This window comes from Esox lucius, chromosome 24, assembly GCF_011004845.1.
Source record: "Esox lucius isolate fEsoLuc1 chromosome 24, fEsoLuc1.pri, whole genome shotgun sequence".
Lineage (NCBI taxonomy): Eukaryota > Metazoa > Chordata > Actinopteri > Esociformes > Esocidae > Esox > Esox lucius.
Window position 1 is genome coordinate 14,455,126 of NC_047592.1, and position 11,913 is coordinate 14,467,038.

Sequence of the window (11,913 nt, forward strand, 5' to 3'; positions counted from 1 at the left end):
GGTTCTCAAGATCAGACGAGACACAAACAGACTAAACTCAGGTATGGAGCCCTGTTCATGATAATATCTGGCCTGTGATCAACACTCACAAATGTTGAAATCTTTCCCATGACATTGTAGAGGCAGAAAATTAAGAATTTGTAACCTTAGTAAAAATTCTTAATTCATATGTACACTAAAATGGAATCAACAGTTGATATCTCCTCTCTGTTTTATATCTTATTCAGTTGATGACTCACAACAACAACAACAACAACCACAAAATTATCTGGTAAATACAGTTTGTTTTTCAAAAAATGATGTCTAAAATACAAGTTAACACTGCATTAATGTAAATTGTGTTATCATGTTTCTAAATCAACAGGACCGAGATTCTGATGCTCTGAATTATGCCACAGTGAATATCACCTCCAGGAATATAAAGAGGAAAATGCAGCGGAGGGAGATAGAGCAGAACCCCCATGTAGTGTATGCTGCTACCAGATGACAAGTTGGAGCTGTGGAAGAGGACAGAAATTGGTTTGCCATATCTCTTTGAATAAATGTTTATGTTTAAATGTTTCCACAGTGTCTATTTTGTATCTATTTTTGCCTATATTAAATGCAATAGGATCAATCCCTCCTGTGTATGTTTGCTGAAGTTCTCTTCCACACAGTTAGGCCACAAAACTCAGTAGAACAGAGAGTGGTTAGAGTAGGGGCTTATGAAGGCAAAACATTTAATGGCCATAGAGATGCTTTTGCCTATTTTGGCCCGTCAGCTTACCTATACTGTACCACTGTATGTATTTGTGATTTGGTCTTCTTCAATTGTTTAGTCTTAAGAAAAAAATTATAATTGCATTGTATCTTGTGATCAATAATAAAGGCATGAATGAAAATGTACTTCTTTTTTTTTTTTCTTCATGCTTATCACGGACCCCTATTCTAAGGAGCAGCTAATCACCTTATAAGGAGAATATGATTGGGTTCTGAGGTAGAGGAGGAGGGACCAGTGAGGAAAGCATCACTTCCTATAGTGTGAGTGGCAGGAAGTAGCAGCTCATTGTTGAGTGGACCTGGGGGAGAGGGTTATGGCCCTTATACCATCTCTCATTCTCTCTTGGTCTCATTGTGTCTTTCCATATATCCAGTTTACCTCCCACCACCTAAGTTAGTTATTTATTTTATTACTGATTCTCTATTTATACATTTTTTTGGTGCCAATGTGGAAATGTGTGGTGTTGTGACAATGAGGAGATGACGTGAGACAGAGACATGGACCAGAAGTAACTTTCCACTGTGGTAGCCCTTTGTGTGAATCTCTATAGACGATTAACCAGGTCTACAGGAAGGCTGGGCTTCAGTGCATCAAACCACCCACACTGTAGACCTCCCACATTCACTTAATCTGAATAAAATACATTAGACCCCTGCCTTCAGTTAGATTTTTTTATTGTGTTAATACAAACCGGCTAAAAGCATTTCCCGTACTCTAAACCTTTTCATGTGCAGACACTACAAAATGTTTTTATCGTTAATATTTATCTACTGTTTTTCTTCACGGAAACCTCTGTCACCTCAGATCCAAGTTCTCAGCCAACTTCAGTCAGTATCAGTGTTCACAGTGCAATGTGTTGTGTCTTACATGCACATAGTGTTCATGTACTACATTACCTCCAATTGATATTGTACTTAGCTTGATCTATTTCCTGTTGGTTTGTGTAGAAGACCCAGCCTCACCACTGTGCTCTACTAACTATTTTCAGTTTTTTTTTAAACATTATAGGAGTTTCTAGGCCTCTCATCTCTGAGGCTATTACTAGTATACAGTATCGGTTGACATCTACCAATGTTTGTAGTTTGCACCAACACCCGTGTGTTTTAAACAGTAGTGTTAGAATTCTTCTGACTACAGGGACTCTGCCATGCGTCTCTCACTGATGACTGAGACTTGCCTGTTTTGTTTCACTCAACACTTTATTTCCATATCTATGTTTGGTGAGGATTTAGGGGCTAAGATTCCCCCCTGGTTTGTCTCCAGTGCTCTGTAGCTTGCTAGCTTCCCATGCATCAGATGCATTCAGAACAATTTTGAATAAATAATACTTCTGGATGTAAACTACAAAAAAACTGAAAAAGACTGGTGCATAATTAACTCTTATCATTTGTGTACTTAATATTGACAGAAAAATCATTAAATAAATCTTGTGTGTAAAATCCTTTTCTGTATGTACATTTTATGTTAACACTGACAGGCCTAGTTATTTTCCACTGTAGTATACTCATGTTATTCTCTCTCTGCTGAAGACAAGCAACAATCACCACAGGAAGACTGACCTGGAGCTCTCAGCTCCACCACAGTAACCTGTTGTTGTCTTTTCATCCCTCTCTCTACACTCTCTTTTTTCTCACTTTCTCTCTCTCTCTCTTTCTCTCAAATACACTTCTCACCAACCGGGTCCCATACCAGCAGACTAAAAATAACTGACCTAAACCGAAACCAAACAACCTCATTTTCTAGAGGTGTGCACGATGTGGGAGGAGTACAAGACACAATGAAACTTTAAAAGCATTGTGCTATCATAATCGCATGGTCACTTTTTGTACATTCATGTTGTACAATAATAAGTGGTTTGGAGAGCTGTGGTACCAGAGGAGATCAGAGGCTTGGGTCTTCTCTAATGTTAAGTGTGCAGACTAAAGGCATGTGTCTGTGCTCTTTGCAGACTCATCTGATGAACTCTCTGCAGGCACAACATTTTCCCCTGCGGTCAGTGTCACTTCAGAGTCGGAAAATACTAATTTTAAAGATTCTGCTTGGACGTTTCCACTTAACAACAAAACAACAAGAACATCTTGCCATTGCATAATTAGTATCAACAGTGTTTTCAGTTTGATAGCAATAATAACACTGTACAATTTGCATGTTGATTCTTCTGTAGATAATTATGTGTCAATTTTACTAGGCCTATTTGTGACAGACACAGGAATTCTATGGGGATAGATATCATGTTCAACATTTTGGGTGGCCTGTGCTTCTGCGTTTCATTGAGGGAGATTTAGTGGGTACGGTTGGTGAGGTATGAGTGTCATTGAGGGAGATGTAGTGGGTCTGGTTGGTGAGGTATGAGTGTCATTGAGGGAGATTTAGTGGGTACGGTTGGTGAGGTATGAGTGTCATTGAGGGAGATTTAGTGGGTACGGTTGGTGAGGTATGAGTGTCATTGAGGGAGATTTAGTGGGTACGGTTGGTGAGGTATGAGTGTCATTGAGGGAGATTTAGTGGGTACGGTAGTTGAGGTATGAGTGGAGCCAGGAGGGTTTGGTTCCCTCAACACCCAGAGCCTCCAGCCTGGTGAGGAGGATCTCATGACTAATTGTGTCAAACACAGCATTCAGGTCGAGGATGATCTCATGACTGTGTCAAATGCAGCACTCAGGTCAAGGAAGATAAGGATGTTGAGGGCACGAGCATCAGCAGAGATGATGAGGTCCTTGACAACCTTGAGGAGGGCAGTTTCAGTATGGTGGAGTGGTCGGAACCCAGACTGAATAAACTGTTGTTGAGGAGGTGACATTGCAGTTGGGAGGCCACAGTCATTTCAAGGGTTTTTCGGAAGGAAAGGGAGGTTGGAGATGGGGCAGAAGTTATGGAAATTGGTGGAGTCTAGACCAGGTTTCTTTATGCAGTAGTTTTGTAGTCTGAGGGAACAGTGCCATGGGAGAGAGAGGTTTGAGTGATGTATGGACAGAGGGCTGGAAGACAAGCCTTGATGAAAGTCGCAGGAAGGGGATCCAGGGAGCAGGTAGTTGTTTTTGATGATACAATAAGTTTGCTGAGTCCACCGGGGTAAAAAATGCAGATGGGTTTATAGAACAGGGGGTGGAGAGGGCAGGTAGATAGCTGTCAAAGAAAGGGTTGAGGGAGAAAGATTAGCCAAGGATGAATTAATGTGTGTAATCTTGTCTTTGAAAAACAAAAGAGTTTGCAAGTGGACAAGAGGATGTGGAGGCATCATTCCGATGTTGGAGAAGTTTGTTGACTGTGAAAAACAGTCTGGTTATTTGTGTTTGAGGTTGTGATGGTGTTGGAGATGAAGGAGGGCCTGGCATCATGGAGGGCATCTCTTTAAATGGAGTGGTGAAGCTTATAGGCTTCAGCATGGACAGTAAAACCAGTTTTAAGCCGGCGTTCAAGACAGCAGCCCACCTACCAGGGTTAATTATACTGCAGTGTAGTGTGGTAAGCCATTGCCAGGGTGTGTGCCCACTCTACCAAGGGAGTAGCGGCGTTCTGGGCACTTTTTGAAGGGTTGTGTTTTAGCAGTCCGGGCTTCACCTCACAATTGACATTTTGTGTGTTGGCAGCTTGTGTTTTTACTTTGCCTTGGGACAAGTCATTTTAAGACTTTTCATGACAGGTAGAAGAGTGTGAACTTTTTTTTTTTACATTTTAATTTATGATTAAGGTCCCCTTTGTTTGCAGAAACTCTAAATGCTTTTTCTACGCAATGAGGAAAATATTGGATTGTTAACCTTTTAACATTTCGTGTTAGTTGACTTTTGCAGGTGATTTCCAGAGGTAAAGTAATACAAACCTTGCTCACATGCTGAAAAATCTCTGTGATTTTTATTAAGATAGAGATAAGATAAACCAGGAGGCAAATTAATGGAGAATTTCATAATGTCCCGCTCTGGCTCTGCCCAACAGGTTAACAACCAATCATCATCCTTTTGTTCACACATTAGCAATGGCACATTTTTCAGCATTCTAAACGCTTTTTTGTTCATTTCCCAATATGTTCGAATAGGTGCAAAAAAGTACGATATTTTTATCATTACAGTAAGCTATGATGAACAAGCTAGCGTAGCTAACTTAATGTAGCCAAACACAACACTTAACAACAAAGCACACAGAAAAACAAGTAATAATTTTAAACATATTGTATTATTTTAGCATTATGTACCATAACACCAATTGTACCATAAGGTGTAATCTTTCATGTGGAGATTTCTAACATGTGAAATTGCTGTTTGATTATATTTCAGTGTTCCCTCCTACATTCTAGAAACTAGTTTTTAAAGCCATACTATACAGGGAAGAAGCCATTTGAATGACAATACAGTTATGATGATATATTGGACTATTTTCTGGTTAAACCCCAGGATTGGATTCTTAAAAACATACTTGTTACTAATGAAAATGTTTGTATCCATTGTACGAAGTCCATACTTAATCCTGAACAATAACCTTAAATACATTTTCTTCACAGGATGAGCACTTACTAGGGATGTTACCCAACCAGACTCTGTGATAGTTACACGTGTAGGACGTAGTGTTTCTCTCACTTTTGTCCATCTAATATGATGAACAGTGTTCTTTGGCTTAAACAAACTGTCGGACAGAAGCCTCTTCTCATGGCGTCAGCATCTTATTTCTCCCAAGAGACGTTTTACTTCAACAACTTTACCAAGGACTTTAGTGGGACTAAACGTTTAAGTGTGATGCGAGGAGAGAACAGCTTTAACCTGACCATCTCCACGACTGAACCAGGGGACATTCTAATACGTGAGACATTTTTGTATGTACCTGGAGGAACAATTTAGATAACGTTCTGCCGAATGACAACCCAATTATACCACGTTACCTTCCTGAGGATATGTGGTACAATATCTTGACAGATAATTCCAGCTGCTACTGAGATCTAAAGATGATGTATCGCTTAGTGTGTGTTGGAGTGTACTGAGCTTGACCATTTTCGTGCTCATGTGTGAATTTAAAATTGTATTTACATTCCATGTTAATGATATTTACATTCTGTTATGATGATCTATAGGATCTGGCATATGTAGGCCCTTGGTTTGTTTTCAGACGTGTGGGCCATTAGCACCTTATCCTGATTAGTGATTTCTCACCAGTGAACACGCACATGGAAGAATACCCTCTTCTTCTTCTCACCCTTGTTGACTTTTACTATCAATTTCTTCTCCCATTTTCTGGAAGGTTCAGAGCTGGCGTCTAGCTGCTAACAATTCAACAATATGTTTTTTCTTTATCATTTTACCTCAAGGGGTTTCTATCATACAGTATTTTCAATGAACAATCAAGTTGATGAACAACATTTATATTTTTTATAGACTTTTTGCTCCTCTTTGCCAATAATGGTAGAGGGAAGTAATTTCTGAACAAACAAATCAATACAAAAGGTTTTAACAACAGAAAGCTATTTATTTTATTCGATAAACAGTGTAGCATTTTGGGGGTTGTCGGCTTTAATATCATTGATCCCCTAACAGCTAAGTCCATGAACATTATAATGAAACACTGCATGCATTTGTGTATCTTTTAGTTCTTTTTATGTTTTGACATTTATCTTTTAGCGGGGACTCCTTATCAGCATGGCCATCATGGAAATGCTCACGTAAGCATGTCAAAAAGACTTAGGTTAGCAAAATACATTCTACAAAATTAAACCCAGTGTCTGTATTGACCTACTCTGTGTTTTCATCCCTAAGCTCCATGATGACACAACCATGAACTATGTCTTCCTGAAGTTCACTGACAAGAAAAGTGCCCAGTCCAGGAGACCAAGGAGAGAAAAGACAGAGATGAGAAATCAGAGAGAGGAAGAAACCATGTACTCTGGTTTGAGTCACAGAGATAGGGTGTGAGTGGGCTCCAATCATTCTGAGTTAAGCCCCACCCCTCCTTTGACCTCCACCATATGATGTTCTGGATTAGTCACATGACTATTTCGTATAATTGATATTTTGAGTAGAATGACCATTAATTAATTTTAATATTTAATTTGATATAACATTTATTTAGAATCATTCAGTCATTTCTTCAGACAGCAACGATAAGTTTCCCTGAAATATGATGACTCATAAGAGTGTACCTGACTTGTCTCAAAGATTGAAAACAGAGTTTTGATGATTTAATACATAACTTGCTTGTGCAATATTCCAATAAACAAATATATTTCCCCAGTATAAAGACTTTACGCCTACTTTTTTCTTACCACTTATTTGATTGTCTCTTTACTTCACAAGTTAAAGTTCATTTTTGGTTCACAAGTTCATATTTGTAGTGCAAAAAAGGAGAAAGAACCGCTTCAAAGATTGCTTGGTATAAAGATGAGTAAAAACTACTGAAAACTGGTTATTGAACCTGCTTTGCAAAAAATACAGAGGTGGATCTTTGTTCCTTTACTGTCACTGATGCCCCTGACACATTTAAATGGCAGTGTGAAACCATTTAGGGCATGTGGTTCTACCCTGCCTACTCTTGCTGCAAGCACTGCATCCTTTGGAGTTCTCCCTTAATCTGGACCCCTACAAATGAGCGCTGCTTGATGATCCAGACTCATGTTTGTCTATGGCAGCCTCCTTTCAGAACTGTTTCAGATCTTTGGTATGAACATCTTGTTGCAGGTCAGGTCACAGCGTTTCAATAGGGTTGAGGTCAAGACTCTTGACCTCACTTGGCCATTGAGATCTGCTTTTGTGTTTAGGTTAACGCTGCATGACCCAACCACTTAACCTTCAAATGATGGCCTGTTATCCTGATATTCTCCTTGAGAATGTCTTAGTTCAAGTTTGAATGTTTGGGATGAGGTGTTGGTGTTTGCATGCTATATATTTTCCTCCACCAGACATTGCATGTTGCCCTTTTGACAATAGGTTTGTCCTGGTCTGTACTACATTGTTTCAGAAATGTTGTGGAACATCCACGCGTGTTATTGTTGCAAACCTGAGAAGGGCATCAATGTATTTGGGAAGAGCAGTGGTTTCATGTGTACTGTGGGTTTCCACAAAATAATTTAGTTATCTCAACTGAATTCATTTTACAGTGTGATCAACAAACATTTAACACACAATCTTGAGCAGCCAAAATTTACCTTTAGGCCGATGACAAAATTGCGTGTTTTTCTCTGTACAAAACAGCTTTAATAATATCCAGCATTCTTAAAACATATGGTTAGTTAACCTCTTCCTGAAAGCTTGAAATGCCTTCTACAGACAAAGTGTGAAATTGTGTACATTGTAAACCCGGTCCGTATATACAGTTGTGCTCAAAAGTTTGCATACCTTTGGAGAACTGGTAATATATGTACCATTTGTAAAGAAAACATGAGTATCAAGCAAAACACTTGTCTTTTATTTCTTATGGGATTCACATTCAACTGTAGGTCATAACAGAATGGCACAATCATAAAACAAAACATGGCAACAAAACAAAATAATGAACTGACCCCTGTACAAAAGTATGCATACCCTTAGTTCTTAATATTGTGTATTGCCACCTTTAGCATCAATTACAGTGTGCAGTCTTTTGTTACAGTTTTCTATGAGGCCCCGGATTCTTGCAGGTGACATAGCTGCCCATTTGTCTTAGCCTCCAGGTCATGCAGTCTTTGGTTGTCTTGCATGAACTGCAAGTTTGAGATCTCTCCAGAGTGGCTCAATGATATTAAGGTCAGGAGACTGTGATGAACCTTCACTCCAGAACCTTCATCGTTTTCTGCTGTAACCACGGGAGGGTCAACTTGGCCTTGTGCTTAGGGGTCATTGTTGTGCTGGAAAGTCCAAGAGCGTCCCATGCGCAGCTCTCGTGTAGAAGAGTGCAAATTGTCTGCCAGTATTTTCAGATAACATGCTGCAATCATGTTGCCACCAATTCCACGTGCATTTAGCGCTCACACACCCCCAAAATATCAGTGAGCCACCACCATGCTTCACAGTGGGGATGGTATTCTGGTCACTATAGGCCTTGTTGACACCTCTCCAAACATAGGCGCTTATGGTTGTGACCATAATGCTCTGTTTTGGTCTCGTCACTCCAAATTACAGTGTGCCAGAAACTGTGAGGCGTGTCAAGGTGTTGTCGGGTATAACGTAACCAGGCTTTTTTGTGGCATTGGTGCAGTAAAGCTTCTTTCTGGCAACTCGAACATGCAGCTCATTTTTGTTCAAGTATCGTCGTATTGTGCTCCTTGAAACAACCATTCTGTCCAGAGCAGCCTATATTTCTCTCTTTTTCTTTGTATCCCAAATATTTCTTCTGGCAGTTTTGGCTGAAATCTTTCTTGGTCTACCTGCCCTTGGTTTGTTATCAAGAGACCCTGAATTTTCAACTTCATAATAAGTGATTGAACAGTACTGACTGTATTTGCAAGGCTTTGGATATCTTTTTAACACCTTTTCCATCTTTAAGAAGTTCCATTACCTTGTTACCCAGGTCTTTTGACAGTTCTTTTCTGCTCCCCCTGGCTAAGTATCTAGCCTGCTCAGTGCATCCACGTGAGAGCTAACAGACTCATTGACTATTTATACATGGACACTAATTGCAATTTAAAAAGCCACAGGTGTGGGAAATTCTACTTTAATTGCCATTTTCACCTGTGTGTGTCACCTTGTGTCACCAAACATTCAAGGTTATGTAAACTTTTAATCAGGGCCATTTGGGTGATTTCTGTTACCATTACGATTTAAAAAGAACCAAACAACTATGTCATAATAAATGGCTTCATATGATCACTATTCTTTAAAAAAATACAGTTGTATTGCATGATCTGTCATATTTTCAGTCCATGCCAAGATTTCACAATCTCTGCCAGGGTATGCAAAATTATGAGCACAACGGTAAAAAGGGCATTTGTGCCAGTACTACCAGCAACCTACACAAATTGTATAAACATACCAAACAATATCTTACCCCAGATATATCTTTTTGAAGGCCAAAGCAATTTAAAGATGCAAAACTGACAAAGTGATAAAAACACATCGATATGCAAGGCGGGACATTATCATGACCTCACTTCCTCTCTAAACAACCAATGGAGCCAATCCAAAACCAGTGCTTCTTTTGAGGCATGATAGACATTTCAGTTGATTCTGTCACTGTTTCTGTATCACTTTGTCTCTTGACCCTCATCTCAGTTGTTCTCTAACACCAGATACGACGGAGGACGTTGAAGAATGTTCACATTGTGTCTTGTCCTGGTTCTCCTTTTTAAAGCCGGTAAGTAAATCCGATTATCTGATCTACATCATGGCAGTTTAACCATTTAATTACTTTCAACTAATGAGCATTTTAGGCATCAGAAACATCCTCATTGTTGAGACAAATACACTGCAAGCAGGATTTATTAAGGATTCATGTTCTGACTGTGTTCTTCTCTGTCCATTTCAGGTCATCCAGTTTCTTTTCATTATGCTCATCTTGGAGATAGCGTAACTCTGCAATGCTTTGATCCAGGCAAAAGTCCTCACATTTTATGGTACAAACAAACTGCAGGACAGAAGCCTGAACTTATTTCAACTATTTTCAATGTTGGTGGAATAACATTTCACAATGATTTCAAGAACAACCCTCGGTTTACAGTTCCTGGTGGGAAAGGTGTGTTCCACCTCAGGATCTCAAACATCCAGCCGTCTGATTCAGCAATTTATTACTGTGGGGGAATTGATTTATATGCAGTCGAATTTGCAACTGGAATATTTCTCATTCTCAAAGGTAGGCAATCATATTTTATTTAATATTGTAATATTTGTCTATAACATACTTTTTATTATAGTCTAAGGCTTCAGTAGTTTTTATTAACGGAATTTACTGCTTTTTGCATCAGGATCCAGCAAGACTGTTCTTCAGCAACCAGTTTCTGAGTCGGTTCAGCTAGGAGACTCTGTGACTCTGAACTGTACAATAAACACTGAGACCTGTGAAGGAGAACACAGTGTCTATTGGTTCAGACATGACTCAGGAGAATCTCCTCCAGGAATCATTTATACCAATGGAGACAGGAGTGGTCAGTGTATGAAGAGCCCTGAGTCTGGGTCTCCTACACAGAGCTGTGTCTACAACCTCCCCAAGAGGAACCTCAGCCTCTCTGATACTGGGACTTACTACTGTGCTGTGGCCTCATGTGGAGAGATACTGTTTGGGAATGGGACGAAACTGGATGTTGGAGGTAGGTGACACGTTTGTTTATATCTCTGGTATTGTCTAATTTTGTGTAAATCTTGTATTTACTTCAACTCTGAGTTTCTTATATTCCTGTTTAATTTCAACAGGCAATTACACTGAACCTGTATTCTTGGTGTACTGTCTGGGAGTAGCATTGGGCGTCTCAATCATCCTGATCATTGTACTTACTTACATTATTTACAAGATTAATTTGATGACATGTCGGCAGTGCAGAGGTCAGAGCACATCCTTTTAATAAGTTCTTCTGTTGTATTCTGATGTTCAGTTGAGGAATAAATGTTACGGTATCTTCAGTATTTTGTGTGTTTGTTTTCAGACTCTCAAACCAGAGGTCCAACAGTTTACCGGTCAGTTGCAGGGGTAAGCAGGAATCATTTCATGTCACTATTCAGCATGATCACATTTTGGCAAAACAACACTGGGTGAAAAAAACATGTAATCTTCACAAGCCTCCTTTGTTCTTCACAGAACCAGGATGCAGACAATCTTCATTATGTTGCTTTGAATCTGAACAAGAACATGTCGAGAAGACAGAGAAATAACATGGAGGAAGAAACAGTTGTAGTATACGCCGGAATTAGACAATAGAACAGGAGGAATTAATGAATGTACCTATTACTGTAGCTGTTTTTTGACTACAGTGTATCTAAACTTCATAAGCTCTTTCAACACAAATGTATTCAGTATAATGTGAAGAAATCACTGTGGTCATTCAGGTCCAGACTGGTTAGGAATAGAGACCCAAACATGGATGAAATGAGGGGTGGGCTGTTTCCAGGGACACCAAACTTACAAAACACTCAGGCCGCTTGTCATGGGCTGAGCCGATTTGGGGGAGATGCGCAGTGTTGTCGAAACAACTTAACCATCCAAACTGTGTTAATATCAGCTGTTGAAATTCTCTGTGGTGACCAAACAACACCCACTTCAACGCTTTGTAT

General features: G+C 39.5%; 1 protein-coding gene across 1 annotated transcript; it reads left to right on the forward strand.

Annotated features, from left to right (window-relative positions):
* The first annotated feature begins 9,961 nt into the window (after positions 1 to 9,961).
* Positions 9,962 to 11,913, forward strand: LOC105020618. Its single transcript, XM_034290566.1, has 6 exons — positions 9,962 to 10,006; positions 10,178 to 10,501; positions 10,614 to 10,955; positions 11,059 to 11,187; positions 11,289 to 11,332; positions 11,441 to 11,913. The coding sequence occupies exons 1-6, from the start codon at positions 9,964 to 9,966 to the stop codon at positions 11,558 to 11,560; spliced, it is 1,002 nt and encodes a 333-aa protein (XP_034146457.1). The 5' UTR covers positions 9,962 to 9,963; the 3' UTR covers positions 11,561 to 11,913.